The sequence below is a fragment of the Drosophila serrata genome, unplaced genomic scaffold (assembly GCF_035046125.1).
Source record: "Drosophila serrata isolate PLE 108 unplaced genomic scaffold, ASM3504612v1 contig_240, whole genome shotgun sequence".
In the NCBI taxonomy this organism is placed as follows: Eukaryota; Metazoa; Arthropoda; class Insecta; order Diptera; family Drosophilidae; genus Drosophila; species Drosophila serrata.
In genome coordinates, this window is record NW_028257138.1 from 1,844,082 (window position 1) to 1,863,393 (window position 19,312).

General features: G+C 46.7%; 5 protein-coding genes across 6 annotated transcripts; 2 read left to right on the plus strand and 3 right to left on the minus strand.

The window, feature by feature from the left end:
* Positions 1 to 705, minus strand: RpS26 (ribosomal protein S26). The gene is made up of 2 exons (XM_020945139.2): positions 635 to 705; positions 1 to 548 (listed from the first exon to the last, which is right to left on the minus strand). Exon 2 carries the CDS (start codon positions 541 to 543, stop codon positions 199 to 201), a length of 345 nt encoding a protein of 114 aa, XP_020800798.1. The 5' UTR covers positions 544 to 548; positions 635 to 705; the 3' UTR covers positions 1 to 198.
* A 799-nt stretch (positions 706 to 1,504) lies between these two features.
* On the minus strand, positions 1,505 to 6,355 carry ncm (pre-mRNA-splicing factor nucampholin). Its single transcript, XM_086830410.1, has 3 exons — positions 5,658 to 6,355; positions 4,093 to 5,401; positions 1,505 to 4,024 (listed from the first exon to the last, which is right to left on the minus strand). The coding sequence occupies exons 1-3, from the start codon at positions 6,225 to 6,227 to the stop codon at positions 1,692 to 1,694; spliced, it is 4,212 nt and encodes a 1,403-aa protein (XP_086686536.1). The 5' UTR covers positions 6,228 to 6,355; the 3' UTR covers positions 1,505 to 1,691.
* Positions 6,356 to 7,684: 1,329 nt separating this feature from the next.
* LOC110178138 (uncharacterized) lies at positions 7,685 to 10,103 on the plus strand. Its single transcript, XM_020945166.2, has 3 exons — positions 7,685 to 7,907; positions 8,049 to 8,214; positions 8,309 to 10,103. Exons 2-3 carry the CDS (start codon positions 8,207 to 8,209, stop codon positions 9,687 to 9,689), a joined length of 1,389 nt encoding a protein of 462 aa, XP_020800825.2. The 5' UTR covers positions 7,685 to 7,907; positions 8,049 to 8,206; the 3' UTR covers positions 9,690 to 10,103.
* On the plus strand, positions 9,899 to 14,416 carry Grip128 (gamma-tubulin complex component 5). 2 transcript variants are annotated; one of them, XM_086830412.1, is made up of 4 exons: positions 9,899 to 9,966; positions 10,426 to 10,594; positions 10,653 to 11,738; positions 11,797 to 14,416. In XM_086830412.1, exons 2-4 carry the CDS (start codon positions 10,532 to 10,534, stop codon positions 13,846 to 13,848), a joined length of 3,201 nt encoding a protein of 1,066 aa, XP_086686538.1. In that variant the 5' UTR covers positions 9,899 to 9,966; positions 10,426 to 10,531; the 3' UTR covers positions 13,849 to 14,416. The 2 variants fall into 2 exon arrangements, with proteins under 2 accessions (XP_086686538.1, XP_020800755.2); XM_020945096.2 differs by lacking the exon at positions 9,899 to 9,966 and having other exon boundaries at positions 10,388 to 10,594.
* On the minus strand, positions 13,957 to 18,959 carry bsf (bicoid stability factor). Its single transcript, XM_020945095.2, has 4 exons — positions 18,708 to 18,959; positions 16,477 to 18,314; positions 14,684 to 16,396; positions 13,957 to 14,627 (listed from the first exon to the last, which is right to left on the minus strand). The coding sequence occupies exons 1-4, from the start codon at positions 18,845 to 18,847 to the stop codon at positions 14,083 to 14,085; spliced, it is 4,236 nt and encodes a 1,411-aa protein (XP_020800754.2). The 5' UTR covers positions 18,848 to 18,959; the 3' UTR covers positions 13,957 to 14,082.
* Between the last annotated feature and the right edge of the window lie 353 nt (positions 18,960 to 19,312).

The window sequence follows — 19,312 nt, forward strand, 5'->3', positions numbered from 1 at the left end:
TTTATTTCGAATTATAAAAAAACTGGATGCATCAATATATTTCGTCTGCTTTTCTTCGCTTCGCCGCGTTCCACAAAAACCAAATACAATTTGCATGAAGGAAACCCGGCTCTAGATGGACGTGGTGGTGGAGTCCATGTCGATGTTGCTGCATCCAGTGTTCCTACTTATTCCTTCAGCTATTTAGGGACCAAATATCTACTTCCTATTCTGGTTGTTGCGGGCCATGTCCTTGGGGAAGGAGCGCAGTGGCGGCGTACGGATGCGACGTGCCTCGCGAGACCGATTGCGCACCACCTTGGAGTGAATGGCGCACGACACACAGTAGTGGAGCTTCGCGTAGAGCTTGGGGAGCACGTACGAGTCCCAGATGCTGGCCTCGGTGATATCACGGACGGCGGCTGCCTCCACAATGTTGCGGATGACGAACTTCTTGATCGCCTTGTCCTTGGGCACGCAGCGGGCGCAGTTGGTGCAGCGCACAGGCTTCACATGGCCGCGGTTGTGCTTGTTGCGTCCTCCGTTACGGCGCTTCTTGGTCATCCTGCCTGATGTTTTTCATCGAAACGAGATACACCGCATACGTATTAGCATTAATAGCTGTGTTAACCGGGCGGATGGCTGCCATAATTACCTTATTTTTTGATTTGAAAATCCACCAAGTGAAATCCGCGTGTTCACGCCAGGCGAAACTAGTGCGAAAAGGGAGTTGCCAGCTCGAAATTTTCGGGATGCCAGATCGACTTGCAGCCGTGGCGCTTCACAACACTGAACAGGGTTGATTCCTAGCCGGCAGCAGAGTCGCATTGCGATGTTTTCTGGATGTGGCAGCCTTGTCTCTAACAGCTGTTAAGCGGCTAGTATAAATATTTTAAAATTATACAACAATTTGTATTAAATAACATTAAAGATTGTAAATAAACAAAGTATGTATTATTACTTATATATATAAAATTAGCTGATGTTAGATTGAATTTTGTTTACTCGTAAAGGGAAATCAAACTATAGAAAACTAAATAAGGTTTAGTGTGTTTATTTATTGATTTAATTTTTTTTCAAAATAGTCCTTGCTATTTATTGTTTAAATTCAAACATTGTTATATTATTATTATTATTAAATTTTATAACTTTATAAAACCTATATAATTACACAAATTCTGTAAATTTATATTTATAAAAAAATATTGATATCGGGTGTCGATAAATTTTGTAGAATCTATATTTGTTATCGTAAATTAATATTTAAGAAATTCTTTACAATTAATGAATTACACCAATGATTTTAATTACATATTCGACAAAAATAAATTTTTGAAATCCTAATACTGTGGAGACTAGTAAAATTTAAATTTTCATTAGAAAATTTTAAATAGAATCGAAAAACGTTAAAAACCTTTTATTCTTATTCCGCAAAATTTAAAACAAATAGTATTATACAATAAAAAATATGTAAAACCTTTTAAAAAATACACATAGAAGATGCAAGTAAATAAATTTGTTTAAATGGTGTTCATTATTAATTTTTTATTTTTTTTTTATAGTTGCATTTTGTACAATTATTTGTTGTTGTTTTGTCAGCTTAGTGGGTTTCTCTTTGTACACAGTTTTACATGTTTAATATTTAACAAAAATATTGTAATGCCTTTAGAATAAGTCTGTCGTCGTCAACGGTTGCAGTCTCATAAAAAATATTAGCCGCGTCCCTTGGATACCCTGCGGTGTGAGCTGCGCTCCCTGCGAGAACGCGAGCGGTCCCGAGATCGTTCCACTTCCCGGTCGCCACGCTCTCGGTCACGGTCTCTTTGCCTCTTCAGATCCCGATCACGGTCCCGGTCTCGGGAAGAACGATCGCCGCGTCCACGACTGCTTTTCTCCGCACGCCGATCTCTTGGAGAGGAGTTTTCCCTTCGGCGTGGTTTCTCGAAAGAAAGGGATCTGTCGCGTTTTTTCTGTCTGTCGTAGGGGGAATTGTCACGTTTCCGATCTCTGTCAACTGGAGAAATCTCTCGCTTTCGGGCTCTTTCTGTGGAAGAATTCTCTCGCTTTCGGACTCTTTCTGTGGAGGAATTCTCTCGCTTACGGCCTCTTTCATTGGAAGAATTCTCCCGTTTTTGGCTTCTTTCATTGGAAGAATTCTCTCGCCTTCTACCACTGTCTTTGGTAGAATTCTCGTTCTTTCGGCCTCTTTCATTGGAGTAATTATCCCGCTTTCGGCTTCTTTCATTCGAAGAATTGTCTCGTTTTCTGTCTCTGTCAAAAGGATTATCATGCTTTCTTTCATTGCCAAAGATATTCTCCCGCTTTCTCTCCTTATCGAAGGAACTCTCTCGATCTCGCTGACCATTTCCCTTTCCGTTTCCATTCGATTGATAGCGCTGTGGCGGTCCTCTGGCCTCAGGACCTTCCAGATTAAACTCGTCGCTGTCGATGGGTTGTCCTTTGAATTTATTTTGTGTTTTGTTGATTTGCTCCTGGCGATAGACCTTGGCCTGGGGCTCCGCATCGCTTGCACCGCTGGAGGAATCTGAAGAGTCGGAAGATTCATCCTCAGATGAAGATTTATCACCGCTTCCTTCGCTGCTGCTGTTGCTGCTGGAATCCGAATTCCCCTGGCGTTCCTGCCTTCGTTTGGACTTCTTTTTAGTTGATTTCTTTTTGGCCTTTGAGCGCTTCTTCTCCTTGTGCCGCTTCTTTTCGAGTTGCTGCTCCTTTTCCCGTTCTTTTTCCTTCTCCTTTTGCTTCTGCCTTTCTAGATCCTTCTCCGCTTTTAGTCTCTCCTTTTCTCGTTCCTTTTCTGCCTTTAGCTTTTCCTTTTCTTTTTCCATTAGTCTCTCCTTTTCTTTTTCCTTCTTTTCTTTTACTTTTTCCTTCTCCGCTTTCTTTTTCTTTCCAGCCTTTTTGTTCTTCGATTTTTTTGACTTTTCCTTACCAGATTTCTTGGCTTTCTTTTTGTCTTTACCCTTGCGCCTTCGTTTCTTTTTCGGTTCGGAACTTGAATCTGAGCTTGAGGATTCACTGGAAGATTCAGAGCTATCCTCTTCGCTTGAACTATCACTGCTCGACTCTGAGGACGATGAGGAGGACGAGGAGGAAGCAGACGATGACGAGGAGGGAGTTACCTTGGCATTAGATTGGGTGGAGGCGGGGGCAGAGCCATCCCTGAAAGGATTCCCACTGGCAAGGATTTCGGCATTAATTGCTGGCACAGCCTTGGGCGCAGTTTTCAAGAACATCCGCAGGTCGTCTGTCAATCCACCCAACCCAATGGAAGTAAAAAAATTGATGGAGAAGCGGGTATTCCTGGGATTATCCTTGGGAAACAAACCGGCCAGACTCTCCACCAATACCTCCTCCTTAAGCTTTGCATTCAACTTGCCCAAGCCCATGTACTCGGCCAGCTCCTGGAACAATATCTTGATAAATATTCTGCTCGACGACGTGGTATCATCCTCATTCAGCTGGATGCACTCCAGAACGTCCCAACTGATGGCATCGGTAAACAGGAGATGGGCGAAGAACTTGCTCACGTTCCTTAGGCGATTCGTGTCCAACCGGTGTGTGGTTTGATACGTGTCCTTAAAGATCTCCTCGAACGGCGGTATGTAGATCTTATTGATGTTGCAAAAACGCTGAGCGAGCAGCCCGTAGAACTTCTCATATGTTCTCTGCTCGGCGCAGCAATCGAGGAACATGTGGCAGAGCTCTATCTCCTGCCCAGGCTTCAATTGCATCTTCATCAGCTTGTGGGCGCACTCCTCGTAGTCCAAACTGGAGTTGATGGTTAGGTAAATGGTGCGACGGAGCGCAATCAGATTGGTTTCTGTGCTATCGATGATCTCGCCGGCCTCAGTGGTCTTTGCTTGGTTTTCCGCATCCGAACCAGACTCGTTATCCGAATCACTGTCCGAATCTGAGCCCGATCCCGAACCTGAACTTGAGCCGTCGTCGCTGCCTAGGATTTCGCGGCTCAAACCCTTGTATTTTTCCTCGTTTTCGGCATAGTTCTCATCGAACTTAAAAACATCTGAAAGGAGATAAAAAAAAAAATGGATTAAAATGATTCAAATCGAGAAAATCTACCGCTATAGGTACTTAGTATATCCTCCGTTTCGGTGGCCTCGTCCAGCATCATGAGATGCGTAAACTGATCATCCTCCTCGACCAGTTCCAGCTCCTCTACTACGGCCGGATGGTCCTTGAAGCCATCCTTGCGCACCTGGAACAGCACCTCGATCATGTACTGCACCCGCTTGTCCAGCTTTCCCTCGTGCAGGATGTTCCTCAGCATCTCGAAGATGGCTCCAATGCCCTTGGAAGACACCTCCGTCAGCTTCATGCCGCACTCCTTGAGAAACGCGATAGCCACCTCCACGGAATCATCGGTGGGTGTCTCCACCAGAAGGGTGAGGATCTCCAACGCCAGTATCTCGTGAGCCACACGCTGGTTGACCAGGTGACCGATGAAGCGAGTGGCTGACATGCAAACCAACTTGTCGTTGCGCCGGAAGGCCCGTCGAAACTGGATGACCAAACGCTTCAGCAAAAGCTCTCCAATATTCGGAAATTTCGAATTAATAATCCCCACGAGAGCCGCGTAGACATGGGTAAAGGTGGGCGAGGCAGCCTGGGCCTGGATTATGCTCCGGCTAAGCAAGCCGCGACCGCGGACGATGTTCTCCCGCAGGAGCTCTCGAGTTATAATGGCAATATTCGTCACATTGACCTTGTTGATGTAGCCATGGATGGACTTCTTAAGGGCCTCCCAGGCGATTCGCTGATAAGCCGCCGATGCCTTGTCTGTGATCTGTGCCTGCATCATGCGCAGCTTTGCTGGGGGAATATATGCACCACCCGTCCTAGAGGTCAGCACATCCACCGTTTTCCTCTGACGCTCGGTGATCTTGGCTGCAGGTTCGGTCACCGTCTCATTATCTGCATTGGTTTTCGAAGACTTTGTTCCGGGACTGGACGTGAAACGATCTTGTGTCTTGCGTTCTCCAGATCTCTTTCGGGATCTTTCCTGAGAATCATCGCGTCGCCTGCTGCGTGATCTCTCACGCTTCTGCTGATGCCGTTTCTCACGCTCCCTCTCCCGCTGTTTGTCTCGCTTATCGCGCTCCTCATGACGCTTCTGTCGCTCCTGGCGGCGTCTTTCCAAGGAGGTCGATCGTCGGCTGCGACTGCGAGTTCTGCTCTTCGGGCTTCTAGAGCGACGACGACGCCGGCTACGCGGCGAACGGCTGCGGCTGGAGGAGCGTTGCCGACATCTCTCATGGCTCCGGCTACGCGGACGTTGGGCGGGCACTTTGGCTTGTGGACTGTCGTCCTTTCTGGGGGCAGCAGGTAAGGTTTTGCTGTCTTCCTTGCCAGGCGCCACCTCGAAGCCTTCATCGTCGTCTTTCTGTGTAAATGAATTAAAAAAATCGTTTTAGTTTTTAATTATAAATATTTTTGACTTTTTTTTTTTATACATAAACACATACCAACTTGCATCAACCATATAATTACAATATATATTTTTTTAAAAAGCTTGTATGTCTGCTGGTTTTGCACCAAAAATTGCGTGCACCATTCGAATGTTTTCTTAATATAAAAATTTCAAAGATGGCGAAATTTAACTCAAATCTTTCATTGTTGTATAAAAATGTCAAACTCACGTCAGTTATTTCGCCTTCTTCAACGTGGTTGTCTACTTTGGAGGCTTCTGTTGTTGCCTTAGGGGAGTCCTTGTCATTTCCATTGGTGGTCACCGGCGGCTGCTCTTCTACCGCTGCCGTTGATTGTGGCATTTTCTGCTCATTGGACACACCTGCGCCGGCTTCCGCCTCTTTGCCAGGAATGGATGTCAATTCTTTTGGTGCCTCAGTTTCCACTGATTTTTCCGGTTCATTTACTTTTTCCGCTACGACTGCTTCTTCTTCCCGCTTTTCCACGCCAGCAGAATGGGAAACTGACGCTAGCTCTTCGCCGGCCAAGTTTTCCTCGGATTGTTTTGGCTTCTTAGGTTCCACCTCCTTCGGTGGGGCCTCCACCTTTTCCTTATCATCAGTTTTATTCGCATCTTTGGCAGATTTCTTCGACGACGGCGCTGCTTCTTCTTCCTCGCGGTCACTGCTGGCGGAGGACTCACTCCTGGAAGCGTCGCTGTCGCTGCCGCTGCCGCTGCCACTGGAGCTGCTGCTGCTAGAATTCCTGCTTGAATCACTTTCGGCGTCGCTTTCCCCCATCGCGAGAAAATGTTGGGAAAATGCGGAAAAACAACGATGAAAATTTTTGACTGAACTAAAAAAAGCAAACGCGGCGAACTAGAGCGGAAAGTAAATTCGATATGTCCATCTTACTGGCAAGCTATCGATATATCGACATGGTCACGATAATGTCACGATACTGTCAGGAAAGGGGTGTCAAAAAATAACCCACTGAAAAAAAAACTAGTTTAAAATTATATCTGAAAAATATATGTTCAAAAAAAATTAATATATATATTTATTAAAATGATCTTTTATACATATATTGAGTGTGTAATTAAAAATCAGAGTTAATTATTTTGGGGAAGATAAAACTATAACATTGCGTAGCCTTCTAAATGTATTAGAAAATGAAAGTGTACAGTCAAAAATTAAATAATTTCAATTCTCAAATATTTCCTGTGTTCCACGCTTAATTTAGTATTTAATATACCAAATATATTATTTACATTTTTTATTATTATAAAATTAGAAAAATTAATTAATTTTAAAATATTTATTTTGGGTAATTATTTTGGAAGGGACAAAACTATACCATTACATAGCCTATTAAATGTATAAGAAAATATTTGTATGTAAGTAAAAAAAAAAAAACTGTGAAAGTCTACAGTCAAAAATTAAAAATTTTAAATTCCCAAATATTTCCTGTGTTGCACACTTAATTTAGCATTTAAAATACCAACTACATTATTTAAATTTTAATATTTAAACAATATGAAAAATTAATTCATTTTAAAATATTTAATTATATATAAACGATTTATGCAAAATATTTTAATTTAAATTTGTTGTCATTTTGAAATGATGAAAAATCAATTAATTTGTTTTGTATTTATTTATATATATAGCATTTTTTATAAAATATAATTTTAATGGCAAATCTACAATATTTTAATATCTTTCTCTTATTTACCTTACCACCAAGGATACCTAAACTAAAATCGGAATAAGAGTGATATAGAGTCAATATTTTTATATATATTAAATTTTTTGTTAATAAAAATGGTTCAAATAACTAATCAATCAAAAAAGTTTCTATTACTCCCTATATAATTGAGCGAACTTTTTTAGATATATCGGAGTTATTTTTAGGCCGGTAAGAAATAAGGAAATTCCTAATTGATTCCAACAACTAAATTTTTAATTAAATCGACGATATTGTTAGCAGTATAGAAAACTACCTAACGTATTCATCCGCTGCATACGAATTATGTAGTGTGGCTTTTTATTTATATTATATTATACTTATTATATTATTAATTTTATTATATTATATTTATTTTTTACATCAGACCTTTTACATTTAATATTCGTGTAAAAACCCTTAATTTTATTAAACGTTTATACCTTTTACTACAAAATATAAAACGGAATACCCTTAATGACTTAATAAGTGTCTTAAACTATCGATAAGGCGCTCTTTGTGTTTAACGATCAGCCACATATCGATATATGATAACATCGGCCCAGCTCTAAAATTGCTAAAGAGGGAAATACGCTGCTAAATTTTAAACCCGATTAAATTTCACGCGTTAATCACTCATTTAACCATCGGCGTCGAGCAAATGCCATATATTATTCCTTGAGGACATCAAACTCTATACATTGTCAAGGCGATAGTTTCATACATTTAAAAAACGCAGCCGGTGCCACATAAATGCAAGTGTTCAGTATACAAATGAATGTATATGTGTGTGTAACACTCTTGCATGCAAATGCACATATGTACATAGATACAGATCGCATCTCAATATATTTTCTGCAAAAACATTTTTTGATACGAATATTTCTTTATTTCAGGTACAGCCGTCGCTCTTGTCTTGACGTCATAGCAAAGTGATCACGCATCAGTCCTTCGGTGCCGTGCCGTAGTGTATTATTATTTTTGACGGACATTGATATCTATCCATTTGCAATACTTTCATACACTTCAAAAATAGTAGCGGGTTCCATCAATCATGGAAGTGTGAGTAAAAAAACACTAAAATGTGGATACAGACTGGATCTCAACATGTTTCCTGGCAATAGTTTTGTTGATTCGATAATTTCTTTTATTGTAGGCAAATCTGTCGCTCATGTCTGGACACCTCGCCGGTCATGATCAATATATTCGACAACGTTCCGGAACTGGAGATCTCTATCGCCGATATGATAACCCAATGCACGCCATATCAGATTTCTAAGGGTGATTCCTATCCCGAAACCATCTGCGAGAGCTGCCTACAATGTGCACAAACGGCATTTGAGATAAGGCAAACATTGGAGAAAAGCCACGAGACCTTTCGCCAGCTGAAAAAGGATAAATTGAAAGGGGATGATTCCAACCCTGATACGGAAGAAAAACAGCACAAGTGTCCTCAGTGCCCAATGACATACACCAAAAAAGGACGTCTTCGGGAGCACATTCGATCCCATAAGGAACCGCGACCGTACAAGTGTGCCCAATGCCCGAAGTCGTTTCGCGACTCAAAGGGACTTAGAGATCACAAGCGAACTCACACAGAAGACCGACCCTACGAGTGCTCCCAATGCTCGAAGGCGTTTTCCCAGAAAAGTCATCTTAATGTACATTTACGGACTCACACGGGAGAGCGACCATATAAGTGTTCAGACTGCACGAAGTCATTTACACAGAAAACTCATCTTCAGGCTCACAGCCGAACACACACGGGAGAGCGACCGTTCAAGTGTACTCACTGCTCGAAGTCATTTTCTCTTGACTGGTATCTTCGTAAACACATCCTAGCTCACGAAGAAGAGCGGCAGCGCAGGCATAAGTGTTCTGAATGTCCAAAGTCCTTTTTCGAGAAAAGAACCCTTCTCGCACACATCCGAACCCACACAGACGACCGGCCGTTCAAATGCTCCCATTGCTCGCAGTCGTTTTCCCAGAAAGTTAATCTTCAGACCCACATCCGCACTCACACGGGAGAACGGCCGTTCAAGTGTTCCCAGTGCTCTCAGTCATTCTCCCGGAATGATCATCTACTGGCACACAGCCGAACTCATATGGAAAAGGGACCGCATAAGTGCTCGCACTGCCTCAAGAGGTTTTTCCAGGCAGATGAGCTCAAGGAACACCGTCGAACTCACACAAAAAAACGACCGTTTAAGTGTTCAAAATGCTCAAGGACATTTGTCTGTAGAACTAATCTTGATTCGCACCTCAGAGTTCACAAGGGAGAGCGACCGCACAATTGCTCGCAATGCACAAAGTCGTTTCCCACTAAAGGTCAACTTAAGGTGCACATGCGCACTCATACGGGAGAGAAACCATACAAGTGTTCCCAGTGCTCAAAGTCGTTTGCCCAGCACAGTACTCTCAAGACACATAGCCGAGTTCACACGGAAGATCGACCATTTAAATGTTCCACCTGCTCAAAGTCGTTTCGTTTTAAATGTAATTATCAGGACCACCTTCGAATTCACGATAAGAAGTGACTGGAATTAGTATTCCGATTGTCTGAATCACATGAAGGATCTTTTAAAAAACATTTGGCATTTCCACAAACAATGTCATACAATTATAATATTTGTGCTGTATAATTTTTTTTTAATTTAAAAGAGTATCTAAAAATTACTAAACCAAATTAAATATAAGCAGTCCATTCGTGTAAAATAGGAAGCTACGCTATAAATTTCCCTTTTTTTATATAATTTTTTGATTGTCAACATTAATCACTTACTTGTAAAAAAACAAAAATATTTGATTTAAATGGTAAATAATTGTTTCATCGCTTGTCTGTATTTATATTCCAAATGTACAAATAATAATATATATAATTATATTTTTCTTTAAATTGTTTACTATTAGGAAAAATGACCAACAAATAAAAATAAATAAGTCGACTGTAATTTACAGTGTCCCCACAAAAAAAGAGAGAAAAAATATACGGAATGTTAAATTTATTTCAACCATTATTTAAGATTTATTTTTCAATAAGACGTGTTTTAATTGGTTTAATGTCAGCTAATTAGAGATCTTTAGAATTGATATGTTATTTTATTATGGGCTTCAGTGTAGAAACATTAAGTATATATCATCGATTAACATACGAGAGATAATTTGTGATAGATCGGTTATTTATAACAAGGTCTTTTCATATTAATATTTAATTAATTAACATCTCAAAATATAATGCCCAAATCAAAATTTCCCTCCAAATGAAAACGATAGTGTGAGCATATCGATAGGTCTGGCTGAACCGCCATCAAACAAGCGATACTATCGCAACATCTATCCGGCGAAAATTCTTCGCCAAAGAAATTTGTTTTAAGCGCCAATGAGCGAAGCCAGTATCACGGAGAACTTGCAGGAGCTGATCCGGCAGCTGTCGCCGGCCGAGGTGAGTACAAAATCGGATCTCGGGAATTATTGACCAGATTTACTGACTCCTCTGGCAGGCGACTAGCCGGGAGCTGCAGCAGAGCGAGCAGATGGCCTCGAAAACAATCCGGAACCATCGCTACCTGATCACCAACAGCCACGAAGTGAGCCGCAACTTGGACGGTCTAGTGGAACGGTTGAGGGTGGAGGACATGCCCGCCTTCGGGGACGCTATTAGGGAGCTAAGTGCCAAGGTGCTGGAGCAGCCCGAGGGGCAAGACCATAACAGCCAGAACATGCAGTGGTCCCTGCTGGACTTCCTGCTCAGCTTGACCTACGAGCCCATTCAGAATATCCGAAGGAACTGGGTACTGATGAACCAGCACCGGGAGTCTGCAATTGCTGCCCTAGAGGTGGCCGAGAGTAGGAGCAGCAACAAGCACGCAGCAACCGCAGACAATGATCCGATTGACATGGAGGTGGATTGGGCGTCGTTGCTTAAGGAAGACTTCATTCAGCCAGCCCAATCGCTGGGCGGCAGTTCGGACAGCCTGAGTGAATGGTCGGAAGACGAAAGCGATCCTGTCGAAATCGGAGTATTGGAGAGCGATACCAGGCCGAATATAGCTACGGTGTACGAACAAGCAATGCAGGCGGCGATTTCCAGCAGTACCTCCGCACCCCTCCACTTGCCACCGGGGAAAGTGGACAGACCTACCGGCAGCAATTTTCGCATCATTCAGCCTGTGGTTTTCGGCGAAGGGAACCGCCAAGGGACGGACCTCCGTCGAAATAAATTGCCCCAGCTGGCACCACCGCTGCCTCCAATGGCGGCCAGCCCGTACGAAGAGAGTGTGCTGGATGAGAAACTGCTGCCGCGGACCATCCATGCCTCTTGGTGGCGCCAGAATGTGCGGAGCTTTGCCCTGCCTGCGGACGCCGATCACCTGGAGAACTTTGCGGTGAGCTATGTCCAGTTTGTGAATTTTAAAACCCTCGGCCTGATGGAACTCCGGCCACCGAACACCGTTACGGAGGCTTGCCTGCTGCGGGAGATCCTGTTCATGTTCGTTCGGCCGGCGACTTGCGGATTTTTCGACTTTGACAAGGAGACGCGATGCATCCAGGTGCTCGGAAATATCAGCGTCCACACGGTGACTGCGGTAGGAGAATGAGATACATGTTTACGCATTATCTGAGTCTCTCTGTTCCCCGTTTCAGGACACTCTTAAAGGTTTTTTGGAGGCCAACGTGGTGCCTGCACTGGAAGACATGCTAAAGCTGCGACACATCATCGATGAGCACACTCTGTTCTCCCACGACTCCAGCACGGGCACCCTAGAGTGCTTTGCCTATGGCCTGCGAGATCTGGTTCAGCCCATTTCTCAACTCCTGGTCGAATACGAAGATCAGGAGAGCGAGGCAAGCCTGATAAGCTTTGTGGCCGAGTTTAGGCAACACTTCAGGCGACTTCACTTGCTCCGTAGTCTGGCGGAAGATGCGATTTTGGGCGAGGGACCCCCGCACTTGCGCAGCTCTTACTTACTCTCCCGTCTCTATAGACAAACGCAGCCCCATGTGCCGCACCAGAAGCTGGCCACGGCGTTGCTCCTGGTCTCCTTGAAGCGCTACTGCAGCATAATCGATGCCTGGTGGCGTCGGGCCACGCTCGAGGACCGCCAGAATGAGTTCGTTGTGGAGAGGTGTGAGCCAGGGGACTCGAATGGCTATGTGCGCAGGCGTTCGGTATCTTCCAAAGAGAGTCCGACGGTCATAGAAAGCTTCAGGAAGCTGCGTCACTGCCCATTCTATCAGATATTGCTGGAGCATGCCTTGGAGTCGGGAGACACACAGGATCTGTTGGCCAATGTGAATCTGCTGGGCGAGATGCTGGCCAACAGCAATGAGAGTCAGCCTCGATCTTTGTACGATGAACTGGCTGCCCAGTTGTTGACGCAGGTGAGGATCTACTGCGGAGAAGGTAGACTTCCCGAGGAGGGGAAGGAGAAGGAAGAGGAGGAACAGCAGAAGGAAAAGGATGAAACGGCGAAGGCTGAACAGATGGCGGATGAGCTACTGCTGAGCAGTGTCCAGGGCATTCGGAACTTGGACCTTCTGCACATATTCACGCGTCCAGCAAGAGAGCGTCTTTTAGAGAGCCAGGAGCGCCATAGATCTCCTCCTTCCAGTGTCCAGGTGAGGGAAGTACTGTCCCAGCTGGAGGACTCCACCTGCCTGCAGCTCAAGGCTGAGCTGCCGGACGCCCTGCGCGAGATCCTGCTACGCCGCCAGAGCCTGGCCAATGAGTATGCGATGCGGGCGTATTGCGAGGTCCTCCACTTAGGCGAAACCATTAGCTTCCTGCGACACACCATGCTCCTGGAGGCCTACTATCTGCTTTTTCCCTTCTACAACACACTCTTCGTTCGCATCGAGACGGAGTCTGGTTGGGCTCGGGAAGCCCAGCTCAGTTCGGATCTCTACGAGGCCCTGTCGTCCGCCTACCCTCAGTGCGCGGGCCAGCTGCACGTGCAGGTCATCTCCCAGGTGGCTTGCCAATCGCACAATGCCTACGAGGCGTTGGAGGCCCTGGAGCTGGTCTACGACATGCCGGTGGCCCTGCAGCGCATTGTCACTGAGCGCCACATGCAGTCCTACAATGCGGTGTGGCGGCTGATGTTGAAGGTCAAATGGGCGGTGTGGAAGCTGGAGAATCTCGCCTTCCTGAGGCGTCCCAAAACCGAGGCCTATGCTCCGTTGGACCTCCACGACCTGACCATACGACGCCTGGAGATCCTGCGCTTCTGGCTGATTTACCTCACCGACAGCCTTCACAGCCACATCATGGGCGCGTTGGCAGTGAAGTTCGAGCGGCGGATTTCCGGATGCAAGAACATCCGGGAGCTGAGCGTCCAGCACGATGATTATGTCACCAGGCTGCTGACCCGCTGCCTGCTAACCGAAGACTTTGTTCCCTTCCGGGTGGCCCTCGAACAGCTCTTCTACTTGGTGTTCGTGCTGCACATGGAGTGGACAGCCTGCGCAAGGCATCTCGGCGACAACGATGCCCTCAGCCTGGCCATGGAGGACGACGACTCGAGTGGCGGCGCGAGGGACGAGTATATGGCTCACAATCAGGTGGCGGAGATCGAGGCCACCTACATTCGCTGCCATCAGACACTGGGCGATATTCTCCACAAGCTGGTCTACCAGCAGGAACACGGCTTCCTCACGGCCCTGGAAGTGGCCGTCAACACCAGTGTTCCGTACTGAGATTGCATCTTGTTTAAGGTATTATTAGATATGCGGATCCTTGCTACGTATGTAAATAGTTTTCTAATTATTGCACTTGTTTTCGGTACTTTTCTAGGCAATAAATCATTTTTGCAACAAAACAACTAAATTTATTCTTTAGTTTAAAAAATTGTTTAGCCATTAATCGTAAATACTTTTAAAAATAGACTTTAATCACGACGGGTTTTAACTAGATAAGTAGCAGGAGTAGAACTAAGCCTTGCTGTCGGGTTTTTGGGGAACGGTTTCGGGTATCGATGGCGACACATCATCGTCGCTGGAGGATGAGGACGACGAGGAGCTGGAGTCGTCATTCGCCTTGGCTCGCTTCTCGGGAATCGTGTAGGGGAACTTCTGGGACTTCTCCTCCACTGCCTGCTTTAAGCGGAGCAGCGCTGTTCTGTTGATATTCTCCAGGGAGACGTCCTTGATCGCATTGGCCAGCACGTCTAGGGCCTTGTCATGGTGGCCCTTCGTCGTTTGGATGTCGATGAGGCAGGAGTAGGCGTTACCGATGGCACCCTCGGAGATCTTACTGTCCCTCAGCTGGGATATCACCACGCCGGCTAGCTTCTCATCCTGCTGCTCCCGTGCAGTTTGCAGAACACGCTGGAACATCAGTCGCGGGGCACTGGACAGGTACTTGTCCCAGATCTGCTTGGAGGCAGCCTCCTGGTTGCTGGAGATCAGATGCATCCACAGCACATTCATGGGTCCCAGCTGGTTGTGAGCGGCGTACTTCTCCGCCAGAATTTGGTCTGCAAAGGGGGGATTTATTATGAAAATGCCTAATGTGGATTCTTAATAAACCTACACTGCGGCACCAATTCCGGGTGCTTGTCCAGTATGCCCACGGCGCCACCTCTGGGGAACTTGCCGGCCTGCTTGGCCGCCTCCTCGGGCGTCTTAACGGACTCGATCTCGGCGGTTAGCCTCTGAAGGAACTGCTCCGCCTTGCCGGCCACGATGTTGGCATGACAATAACGATTATCAAACGAAACGAGACGCTTCTGCTCCTCGTTCAGCTGCTTGCCAATTCTCTCCAGAGTCTCCAGATCCCCGGCAGCCGCTATTTTGTTTAGATAAAACTTGAAGATCTTGGGCTGCGGATGCTGGTTGCCGGCAAGGAGTTCATCAACGTATTTCGAGGCCTCTGCGAGACGGTCGGCGCGAACGAGGAGCTCAATCAATCGGGAGGTGTCCAAAGCGTTCACTTTGTCGCCGCTAATGAACTTGTTCTTGTACTCGATGGCTGTGTCGGGATCATTGGCCAGGATGGCCTTACGGAAGCCAGACAGCGCGGAAATGGTTTTGGGTGCAGCTTCCGCCTTAGCTTGTGGTTCTTTCTTGGGCGGGAGCTTCTCCTTGGGGGCTTGCTCCGGGATCTTAACTTGTTCCGTCTTTGCCTGATCCTTAACCTTATTTTTCTTAGCCTTGGCAGCTTCCTTTTGAGTCTCGGGGACCACAAACGGCACCTCCAGGTTATTCTTCTTCAGGATATCGGCCAATTTTAGAAGGAAAGCATCGTTAGGCGTCACAGCCTCCTCCTGCATCTTCGTCCACAAGCCCAGAGCCTTTTCCGCTTCGTTGGCCTTGTCGTAGCTGAGGAGGAGCGTGTAATAGATCTTGTTCCGATCGATGTGTCCCAGGTCCTTGGTGGCCTCAATGAGACCCTCCAGCGGCTGCAGAAGTCCCTCGTTCTTGTACCGATCGCAGGCACTGCTGATCCGCTGGGGACGTGTCCGCAGCCCGGGTGTTTCCAAGATCTTCCTCGCCTGTCGCACGCGTCCGCATTCCACGAAGGAGAACACCAGGTCATACAAGCTGTTGACTTCCCCGTGAATCCCGGTGCTAAGGTCCGTCAGTCTCTGGAGATTCGCCGCGTCCTCCTTTTGGATCAACCGGCAGGCGAGCTCATTCTTCCATGGCGTTGACTTGTGCTTCTTGCAAATTTCCTCGAAGGCCTCAATGGCCCTGGGTATGTCATCCTTGACCAGGTGAACCTTGATGAGGGGTCCCAGGAGCACATTCGTGGGCACAATATAATTGGCAGCCACCATAGCATCGAATAGCTTGCGCAGCTTCTCCGCCTGTCCCGCCTCCGCCAGGGAGTTGAGGATTCTCCACACGGTGCTCACATAGTTGAAGCTTCCCTCCGACTCCGAGATGGGAGAATCCTTTTTGTTGTCCTCCAGGACTTTGTAGGCCTCCGCCTCACGCTCCTCCTGCAGCAGCAGATCGGCCAGTCGAACGGCCTTTAGGTTGTCCAACTTGAAAGCTGCATCCTTGGCCTTCAGCTTGCCGTAGGCCTCCAGTGCTTCGGCGCTCCTCCTGTGATGCGTGTACAGATCGATGAGCTGGGCATGGATGCCGATGGGAATCTGGAATTTCTCTGTATCCAGTTTCTCGATGACTTGCAGAGTCTTCTCAAGGTTCTGCGATCGGAAGCAGGCATTCAGCAGTTGTCGCTTGATGTTGTTAGCATTATCGCCCTTTGCCTCTACGGTGACAATGAAGCGTTCAAGTTCTGGCAGGGGAAGGAGAAAAGTCAAGAATTAGTTCAATATTTTATATGATACATCGGTTCCCAAAGGGTCAACCACTCACCATCGATGGACAACGAGTCCAGGCTGCGCTTGCCACTATTGGGCAGCGGCACTGGTTCCAGTTCTCCCGAGCTCAGCTTGCCCAACAGCTCCGAGATCCTTGGCGTCAGCTCGGAGCCCAGTTGCTCCGACAACTGCGTGGCCTTGGCGCTGCTAATGGACAGACCCTGCTTAACCAGACCCTTAAGGATCTTCTCCAGCGTGACCACGCGATCGCGACGGAAATAGGTGGAGGCCTCCTGAACGATGGTGCCCACGACATCAGGAGTGCTGCGTTCGGTGGGCACTGCAGCTCCTCCCTCTGCTCCTTGCTCGGCCTCCTCCTCCTTGCCCTGTCTCACCTGCAAACCGTCGTGGATTTGGCGAACGCAGCGAATGAAGGAAGCGTAATCGTTGGTGTGACTCAGGGCCAGGATCAGAGGTTGCCTGAACAGGTAGGGCACGTAGTAGGCCTTGTTTTGCTCCATAATCTTGGCAGCATCGGCAATCTGGTGAGTGACCAAGGCGGAGTACACGGCGGAGGTCACGGCCGTGGAGTTGGGCACGCCAGCATCCCTGAGAGCGGTGACAATGCGTTCCCAGTTCTTCTCCTTAAGGTTCGGAATCACATAATCCCTGATGGTCTCCGAGTTGGGAAATACGGCAAATTCCTGCTGCATGCGACGGACAATATCCAGAACTTGGTTCGACTCTGCGGAGCAGATCAAGGGCCAGAAATAGTGCTGCCTGATGGGTAACCCGGCGTTCTTCATCTCCTGCAGCAGGGGAAGGGCATTGTTCACCACCCCGTTGGTCAGTCCCGCCTCCGTGGCAATGGTCAAGGCCTTGGGATTCAGTCCCTCGCCCTGGAGGGTCCTGCAAATGTTGAGTATCTTCTCCACCGGCCGGTTGGCCTTCACCATTTGCCGGATAAAGAAGGCTCCCACATCTACAGGTTCGCCATTCACGCGACTCGTTCGGGGCATTACACGGAGCAGCTTCATGCCGACATCCTCGTATCCCTTGTTGACAAGGCGCAGGATCACGTTTACGGCGTCCTGATTGAAGCCCGGGGAGAGACGCAGCTTGGCTAGCACCTCGTCCACGTGCTCGCCATTGCCATTTATTGTCAGTGTGTAGACGACGTCCAGGAGATCCTTATCCAGCAATATAATCTCCTTCTGCTCACACTCGGCAAGGGTTTCCTTCAGGGCAGCAAGGTCTCCGTGCCGGGCAAAGGCACATAGCAGCGTCGTATAGGTATCCGCACTGGGCTCCAGGCCAGCCTGTTTCATCACGCTCAAGATGCCCTTGGCGGACTCCAGATCGTTGGCCTGCGAATGTCCCAGGATCAGGGAATTGAAGACATTCTCGTTCACCGGCAGACTCTTTGCGCGCATAAACTCTAGGATCCTGGTGGCGCCCTCGATGTCTCCCTGCTGGCAATATCTCGCAATTAGCCGCTGGTAGGTGACTCTGTTGGGTTCAATACCCTTTGCCTCGATCTCGGCCAGGAAATCGGTGGGTGCAAAGCCGTGCTCGTTCTCCAGGTAAACCCTTAGCAAAGCATTGTAGTGCGAGATGTCCATGGGAACGTTCAAGGCGTTGAGGGTCTTCCAGATCTCCTGCACCAAGGCCGTTCGCACCTCGGGCAGCTCTTCGGGCACCAGGTTGCCGCAGCAGCGAATCACCAGCAAGGACTGCGAGCTGGTGGCCGTCCGGTGCGTGCGAATCTCGTCGAGCACCTCCTCCAGGTCTCGTCGCGAAATGCGTCCAATGCGGCGCACATCCTGGTCCAGGCGGCGGATCTGTTTGTCCAGACTTAGCTCGGCTTTGGCAGCGGCATTTGTGGCAAATCCGCTGAAGTTAAGGAGAATAATAATTAGTAATGGGGATCGATTTGTACATGCAAAGAAGCATCACAAGTAATCAAACATAACTATATTTTCCAATTGAAATAGGATGCTTTAAGAGAGTTATTGTGAATTTCTCCCACTCAATGATATAAAAAATGTATAATATCACTCGTAGGTCTAAAAACAGCTCCCAAAAGTGGGCTCCCTCAGCCTGGATGAGGTTATGTAAACATTAGGTATTACATTTACCGCAGGTGGACCTGCTATTATGGGGCTTCTAACCTTTTCCTTAAGCTCCCATCAATGGGAAATTTATTAAATCCACCCCACTATTTACATAAATCTAAGCAGACATTGCGTAATGCCGGCACTTTGTAGGCGATTTTCTAGAACTCACTGCTGGAAGCCTCCGCACATGCAGGGAGCATTGTTGACCAGGCTGCTCGTCTCGTTCTCTCGCACCGAGTTCACCACCACGTTCCGCGTAAAGCCGGCAAAGTAGCGCAGCAGTTTCCCCGTCCTCAGGATGGATGCCATTGCGGGATTTGTGCGGTTTTAATTAATAAATTCAATTTATTATTAAATTTCGAGCCGAGCACGAGAGTTAGGGATGTAACTGCATCGATGGCACAAAACCGATGACATCGATGGGCTCTGACAGGAAATATCGATAGCGGCACGATAAAAAAGCTTTCAGTATTTTTAGGTTTTTTTTTCCAGTAGTCGTTTCCAAAGCTTTAAAGACGATATATCGATAAGAGGATAATCGTTTTTGCTTGGCGGCAATTTCAAACTGATTTTTATTTAAATCTAACCAAATGTGAGCGAAATATATAAAAACGGATACACAATAATTAAAAAAATAAACTATAAATAATAAAGAATACTAAATATTGTGTGTCGAATCATATTTTTAAATTAAAATACAATTAAATTAAATTATTATTAACGGTTTTAATGGACTTTGGAGACAGTTTTTCATTTTAATTATCGAAAATTAAC

Excerpts from the sequence above, each read along its gene's own strand:
- bsf (XM_020945095.2), bottom strand. The coding sequence starts at position 18,847 with ATGGCATCCATCCTGAGGACGGGGAAACTGCTGCGCTACTTTGCCGGC. Across the intron at positions 16,397-16,476 it reads GGACTCGTTGTCCATCGATG|AACTTGAACGCTTCATTGTC; the intron begins GTGAGTGGTTGA and ends TTCCCCTGCCAG. Across the intron at positions 14,628-14,683 it reads CCCGGAATTGGTGCCGCAGT|ACCAAATTCTGGCGGAGAAG; the intron begins GTAGGTTTATTA and ends CCCCCTTTGCAG.
- RpS26 (XM_020945139.2), bottom strand. The coding sequence starts at position 543 with ATGACCAAGAAGCGCCGTAACGGAGGACGCAACAAGCACAACCGCGGC.
- ncm (XM_086830410.1), bottom strand. The coding sequence starts at position 6,227 with ATGGGGGAAAGCGACGCCGAAAGTGATTCAAGCAGGAATTCTAGCAGC. Across the intron at positions 5,402-5,657 it reads AAGAAGGCGAAATAACTGAC|AAAGACGACGATGAAGGCTT; the intron begins GTGAGTTTGACA and ends TCATTTACACAG. Across the intron at positions 4,025-4,092 it reads CGAAACGGAGGATATACTAA|ATGTTTTTAAGTTCGATGAG; the intron begins GTACCTATAGCG and ends ATCTCCTTTCAG.
- Grip128 (XM_086830412.1), top strand. The coding sequence starts at position 10,532 with ATGAGCGAAGCCAGTATCACGGAGAACTTGCAGGAGCTGATCCGGCAG. Across the intron at positions 10,595-10,652 it reads GGCAGCTGTCGCCGGCCGAG|GCGACTAGCCGGGAGCTGCA; the intron begins GTGAGTACAAAA and ends CTCCTCTGGCAG. Across the intron at positions 11,739-11,796 it reads GCGTCCACACGGTGACTGCG|GACACTCTTAAAGGTTTTTT; the intron begins GTAGGAGAATGA and ends TCCCCGTTTCAG.